This window comes from Penaeus japonicus, unplaced genomic scaffold, assembly GCF_977035675.1.
Source record: "Penaeus japonicus unplaced genomic scaffold, GWHDUDI00000001_assembly GWHDUDI00000025, whole genome shotgun sequence".
Classification (NCBI taxonomy): domain Eukaryota; kingdom Metazoa; phylum Arthropoda; class Malacostraca; order Decapoda; family Penaeidae; genus Penaeus; species Penaeus japonicus.
In genome coordinates this window covers 6,131,804-6,139,303 of record NW_028234427.1, presented here as the reverse complement: position 1 = coordinate 6,139,303, position 7,500 = coordinate 6,131,804, and the positions used below count along the sequence as shown (strand labels likewise).

General features: G+C 40.1%; 1 protein-coding gene across 4 annotated transcripts in view; it reads right to left on the bottom strand.

Moving 5' to 3' along the window:
- The window catches only part of Hibch (3-hydroxyisobutyryl-CoA hydrolase), a 26,919-nt gene that overhangs the window by 12,747 nt on the left and 6,672 nt on the right, over window positions 1-7,500 (bottom strand). For all 4 annotated transcript variants that reach the window (XM_086551307.1, XM_086551308.1, XM_043019126.2 and 1 more), the window contains 3 exons: window positions 4,434-4,607; window positions 4,003-4,154; window positions 3,442-3,552 (listed from right to left, as the gene is read on the bottom strand). In XM_086551307.1, coding sequence (XP_086407433.1) covers window positions 3,442-3,552; window positions 4,003-4,154; window positions 4,434-4,607 — 437 coding nt within the window. The remainder of the gene's footprint in view (window positions 1-3,441; window positions 3,553-4,002; window positions 4,155-4,433; window positions 4,608-7,500) is intronic.

Genomic DNA, 7,500 nt, shown 5'->3' with positions numbered 1-7,500 from the left:
GCTAAGACAGAGAGTGCAGCGTCGGCTTGCACAAAACCAAGAACTCTTTGCTAACAACACCTGGCTGTCTCAAACAACCAGAGTGCTGAAACGCTTTGAGCTCAAAGAGACACTACTGATCAAGGGCATGGACCATCCCCACCCTGACTATGTCTCAGCCCCGCCGTGGGCACGATCCTTGATAGAGTTCTCTGTCATGAGTCTATCAAGAAGAAAAACGCAGTACTCACCGCCTCTATTGAAGGCTGAGGCGGAGAGGAACATTACAGCAATCACGCCGCTGAACAGTAAAACCTACTTCACGGATGGTTCTGTAGACCCCACCACCCGCACTGCAGGCGCCGGTTTTGCAGCAAGGGGCATAGAGAAAGCTATGCGGGTATCAGATAATGCCTCCTCGCTCCAGGCAGAGGCAGTAGCTATTATGGGAGCCCTAGCCCATGCAGCCCAGACGGACGGGCATGTTGTTATACACACAGACTCTAGGGCCGCCATTGACAGCCTGCAACAAAGCACGCCCCTTGATAACGTTTACCTGGTAACCTCGATTCTCACCATTGCTCAGAGAATCCTGGTTCAGGGAAGACGCATCATCATCAACTGGATCCCAAGCCATGTTGGTATTGAAGGGAATGACGTAGCTGACAGGTTAGCGGAGGAAGGCAGGAAGAAACCCTTGAGTGATCTTGTGGTGCATCCTAGCCGGGAACTGCTAAGGCGTAAAACGATGGTTGCAGGGCAGGTCGGTGCCCTGCAGCGACACAGAGAGGAAGCGAGAACCTCCCCCTCGGCCAGCTGGTACTCAAACGCCACAGGCTATGAGTCGCTGATACTCTCTCCCAGAATATCAAGGTGTGCTGAAGTCAGTCTGCACAGACTGAGAATAGGCTACCCTTGTGCGTGGCAAATCATCCCCACTATTGGGCAAGATGAGCGACGCTGTGAGTATTGTGGCGCGCCGGACGCCAAATTAGAGCACTACCTGATGGAATGCGAGCACACTCGCTTCCTCAGGCAGGGCCCAGAGACGACAGCCGCCAGGCTGGTCAGACGGCTATGCCTGTCATTAGCCCCCTGGCAACTGGAGCGCCTACAGGCAATCCGACCGCCACGGTAAAAGTTCAGTCATGATGATCAGATGAGTCAGCACTTATAGCCAACAGAGACCGGGCGAAGCGACGTCTTCGCAAAATCTCTCTGAACTGAGCTGAATTGAATCAGCGATGATTATCAGATAAGATTAGATAAGATGAGCCAGCACTCATAGCTGGCAGAGGCCGGGCCGCCTTGAGCATATAGCCCGGGCGAAGCGACGTCTTCGCATATCTGTCTGAACTGAACTGAATTGCTTGGTGTGACAACTGGGAAAAAGAAGGAGGACAAGGAAACATGGTGGTGGAACAAAGAAGTACAGAGAGCTATTGCAAGAAAGAAAGAAGCATGGAAAGAGTCACACAAAAAAAAAGATCTGAGAAGCAAGTTTTTGTACAAGGAAGCGAAGAACAAGGCAAAGGTGGCAGTAGCGAGAGCAAAGAAAGAAGCGAGTGAGGAGATATATGAGAAGCTGGATACGGAAGAGGGGGAAAACATGGTGTATAGAGTGGCAAAGCAGAGGGATAGAGCAGCAAAGGACGTACAACAAATCAGGCTGATAAAGGACGCTGAGGATAGAGTGTTGACCACCGAGGAAGGCCTGATGAATGTTGAAAACCCTAGGGAAATGAGAGAGGAAAATGGGGTGATGGCAGAAGTAATGGTAGCAGGAATAACACAGGATGAGGTAAACAAGGCACTGAAAAAGATGAAGAGAGGCAAAGCTTTAGGACCAGATAACATTCCTATAGAAGCATGGATAAGCCTAGAAAAAGCAGGGGTTCGATACTGAACATCCCTATTCAACAAAATCCTTGCAGGAGAGAGAATGCCAGATGAGTGGAGAAAGAGCACATTGATACCCATTTACAAGAACAAAGGAGATGCACGGGTCATCAAACTAATGAGTCATACAATGAAGTTGTGGGAAAGGGTGATAGACACAAGGCTAAGGAGCTGCTGCAGAATCTGTGATGCTTGGTTTTATGCCAGGGAGAAGTACCACAGATGCCATCTTTACACTGCAAATGTTGATGGAGAAGTACAGAGAGGGACAAAAGCAACTGGATTGTGTGTTTATTAATCTGGAGAAGACATATGATACAGTACCAAGAGAAGAACTGTGGCACTGCATGCGGGAGTCATCAATACCAGAAGTGTATATAAGGGTGGTGCAAGATATGTATAATGAGTGTATGACAGCAGTAAGAAGTGCAGTGAGTACTACAGAAGGGTTTAAAGTGGAAGTTGGATTACATCAGGGGTCAGCCCTGAGCCCGTTCCTGTTTGCTGTTATCATGGATAAGTTAACTGATGGGCTTAGGAAAGAAGCGCCGTGGTCTATGATGTTTGCAGACGACATTGTGCTGTGTAGCGAAAGAAGAGAAGAAGTAGAGGAAGATCTGGAAAGGTGGAGACATGCACTGGAGAGGCATGGCATGAAAGTCAGCAGAAGGAAGACTGAGTATCTCTGTGTAAATGAGAAGGAAGGAAATGGCAGAGTTAAAATGCAAGGGAAAGAGATCAAGAAAGTGAGTGAATATAAGTGTCTGGGTTCAACAGTAGACTGTGAAGGGTCTAGCAATGCTGAAGTTAAAAGGAGAGTGCAGGCAATGCTGGAATGAGTGGAGAAAAGTGACGGGAGTTTTGTGTGACAGGAACATGCTAATAGGAGTGAAGGGGAAAATCTAAAGGACATGTGTAAGACCAGTAATGTTATATGGCATGGAAACAGTGCCAGTAACAAAGTTACAAGAGGCAAAGATGGAGGTGGCAGAGATGCGAATGTTGAAATTCACAGAACAAGGAATGAGACAGTGAGGGACATGCTAGCTACAAGAAGGCTTGGGGAGAAGTTAAGAGAGTGTAGACTGAGATAATTTGGGCACGTGAAGAGAATGGAAAAGAACTTTGTTGGCCGAAGAATGCTGCAGATGGCACCACCAGAAAAGAGACGTAAAGGCAGACTGAAAAGGTGTTTTATGGACAACATCAGAGAAGATATGATGCAAGTAGGTGCTGCGGAGGAGGACACACAAGATAGAAAGAGATGGAGAAAGTTGACGTGCTGTGGCGACCCCTGATACTGGGATAAGCCAAAAGACAAAGAAGAAGATAGTATTCAGGAAAGACACTTTCTGAAACACAATGCTCCTCTAACACACAGTTACCAAGAGCTAAAAACTACAGCTATTATGTGATCAGTGTTAAATTTTAGATAAATATGATTTCTGTTTTACTCTCAAATATTTTCCTGATCTATATCAATTTTAAAAGAAATCTATTTAGACTGGGGCAAGCACTAAACACTCTCCACTTATAAAGAATATAGTTTAATACAAAACTTACCTTCTCCAGATTGGAAATGATTTCCTCAACACTGCCGGCAGAATAACAAGCCTTGATCTTTGGTAGCATTGGTTGTAATGAGAATGGCACATCCTTGCTGAAGGTAGACTCCTATGAAATAAAAGAAACAAGTTCAAGCATCACATCATATTCAACTAAACTCATGAAAGCCATTATTGAAAATGCAGACTGAATAACTAAGATTAAACTTAAGCTATATCACTTCAACTAATCAAGAAAATTACAACAGCAAAAAAAAAAAAAAAAAACTATGACAAGAAATCAACCTAATGCTGCCAGGTATGTTTCTAAGTTGGGAGGTCAGCCTTTCAGGATATCTTTCACTAAAAGTGACATTCAAATCTCATCCAGCCTTTGCACTTACAGTATAAATTCAATCCAGAGCCATTTGGTTAAACATTGGCATATACCCAATTTCAACAAAGTATATTGAGTTAAACATTGGCATATACCCAATTTCAACAAAGTATATTGAACACTTTCTAAAATTAAACTTTCCATCAAGCAATCTTAAAATCAACATCAAGGTATTTGTCTTACTTTGTGGAATTCCTCAATGACTTGGGAAATATCCTCTGGGTATGGAGAGTTCAACTTCAAAAGAGCCTCCTCTAACTCTCCTATTCTCGCAGCATCGCACACATGAGTGGCAACACCAGCTTTCAATACATCTTTACCTTTTAGTCTGTGACCTGAAATTGGATAATTGTATATCAGCCATCATCTACCAACTTTCTAATGTAGAAAATAGATTTAAATGGAGCAAAAGCTTAAATGAATTTCACTAATCTAATCTTGCTGTCTCACTTCAGACATACTTTAGTGGGCTATTTTTCATTTCATTTAAAACTGATATAATTTCCAAACAAACAATCTTATACATACACTTAAACATTTACTTGCTTAAAATTTAATATACAATTATAGAAAATATGTAAATAAAGCAAACTAAAATGCATAAGTACACAAACCTGTAAGAGCCAAGTACATTCCTAATCGTCCTCCCAGTCGAGGTAAAAAGTGAGATCCTCCGACATCTGGGAAGAGTCCAATGGCAGTCTCTGGCATGGCAAAAAGGGTGCGTTCCGTAGCAACTCGATAATCTCCATGAACTGACAGCCCTACTCCACCACCCATTGTGATACCTGAAAGAGTCTCCAGTTTAAATGCTATTCTAATCAGAACTTGCACCAAGATTCAGTTCTCAAATGTCTGTACACTTGATCATATTTTGTGTCTTGCATTAACCATAAATCCTTATTTTTTCCTTTTCCTTTAACCAAAACTTCCAGGTGTCATGTACAGATGATGACACCTTAAATGCCATTCTTCCATGCAACATGAATAGATGATGGCACCCTTACTTCCCAATCTACCGGGCATAGATGACGGTCACAGTATTTTTCCAGGACTCTCCCCTCCTTCATAAAAGAGGCCAGCTACAAAACTTCCCCCCTCTACCCCCCTTCACCTTCTTCTGGAAATGAAGATGGATGAAATAATGCAAACAAGGCTGGCTAAGAAAGTTACGTTGTTTGGTCTTGAGATCCCCTTCCCTCCCATCCCTCATCCACCTCCCCCCCCACCTTGTTCTGGAACCGAGGCCAGCTAAAAAGGTGAAGGTGATAAGTTGATCTATAAACTTACCTGATGACTCAAATCATTCTCAGCCAGACCTAAAATCATTCTTTTGTATTTTACAATTGTTCCTGAATCTACAGACTTTCTTACTCACGTTTCAATACCTTTTTACAAAATTTGTATTCCATTTTGAAGAATCTAATGTAATGAGGCTCTATATTTTCTTATAAAGATAATTATAAAAAAGTATGAAGATTATTATGCAAGACAAATACATGAAAACAATGTTAATAGATTATTATGCAAGACAAATATATGAAAACATTGTTAATAAGTCATTTTTGTCATCGTCACAAAGAAAGCCAGCTAATATGCCCTATTTAATCTACTGACAGCGGATGGCATGATTTGCTGCCAAGGCAGAGTCGGTCGTAAAAGCGGATGGCACTGTGCCAAACAACATAAACCTGCCACACCACTGTATACATATTTTATTGAAAGCAATTGTCATAATCAGGTATAACTACTACCCAGGGGAAATGACTGATGTAAATCAATTTTTTTTATTTGTTTATCAGTTTTTTTTCATCCTTGCACGTGTGTGGTACAAGGTCAAAAGACAAAAAAAAAATTAGTTGTTAATTTCTTTATTACTTTATTACAAAATTGAAAAAAAATCTGCCTACAATGTTCAAACTTTAGTATGTAGATGGATAATGAAGCTGAAACAGAAGTGTTAGAGACATGCTTAAACCCATATAAGGCCTTTCCCTTTTGTTCTAAACAATGTATGTAGCATTATCTGTTTCTCTAGCAATAAGGACTAACTATGGATCTTCTTTGGCATGAAAATAATGGAACACATTATCTGTGAAACCACCAGATGGCTTTAAAGAGTTCTTCCCATTCTCATGTGCTCAAAAGTGGAAGGACATATTTATTGGTGACCTTCATGATTTTCATTCATATGTAAGGGTCAACCATGATAACATATTCAATTTTGGTGATCCGCTGTGCAGTATGCATTTGATATATGACGATGATATATACCTTTACTGGTGTGTAAAATTAAGCTCTTGAAATACCCAACACCAAACTTTGCTTTGAAGAAACTTTAAAAAACAGGCCTGTTTTGTAACTAGGAGGAAAGACTTTGGGGGTAAGATCATTCCTGCTGGCTTTTTTCCCTTCTTCTTCTTTTTTTTTTTTAAATTCATGTTACTATGCAAGGAGTTGTCTAATGCTCAACACCATCAAAAACAAAAGTAAATATATATGTGCAATTTGTGTATTATCTATAAAATGGAAGTGTGAGGATTTCTTTAAAATGAAAAATGGGGCATATGCTGAAAAGGTTAGTGTATACTATTATTTTCCTTCATACAACATGCTAATTAAGCCTTTCTATTCCAGCTACTCAGACTGGGTATAATTATATGACAAACTTATTATTATCATTTTTTTTTTTTTTTTTTTTTTTGCTACATCTACATTCAAAACTAATGACAGAGCAAGGTGCAAAGAGGGAGATAAACCAAACAGACTTATTTACTACTCTGATTAAACCCTTCCTTTCAATATGATGCTCTCACTGATAAGATCAAACTGGCCTTGTAATTTATCTATTTATCTTTCCTTTTGTCTAGTAAGCTTTAGGATAAGCATCTTGTCAGCAGCGTCATGCTACACTCATCATGATTACATTATATACTGAGCTCTGTTTGAGGTCTGTTTTGGTGTAAATGCGACATAGTGCGAAGATATTTGAATATTTGGTTGCTGTTTGAAATTAATCTTCCAGCCTCAAGGCCACAGGGAAATACCTACTTCTTTTCCTCCCTCCTAAACCCTATAATTCCTTCTGTCTCACCTGGCATTCTCCTATGTGTCTTTCTAAATAATCCTTCCTCTATACCTTCATCATCCTAGTCCCTGCCCCTTTTCCCTGGGCCCCATTCTCTCCATCATCTCCTGACATGGACGTACTACTCATGACATTATTTTGTTCTTCACTGCTACTAATGACATGATTTTGTTCTTTGCTGCGAATTCTATAAATACATAAATACAAGAATAAATTATAATATATATATATACATATACATATAATATATATATATATATATATATATATATATATATATATATATATATATATATATATATATATATATATATATGTTTTATTGCACTATATCTGTTTTATTCAGAAGTATTGTATTTTTTTCCTGCTTTCTTTTACATACATGGGATAATTTCTTCAATTCAAGATCCTCTGTTGGTTAATTATGTGACATACCAGCAGAAGTCATGCCCTTCCCAGTATGTAAATACAAGTTCTTCATATAATAAAAACCATAGTTGCCCCCGATAAAATGTTAAAATTCAGGATTATGTGTGGGAGGGTAGGGGAATGGAGGTGCAAGGACTGGCTAAAGCATTATAGTCTTTAGGGGC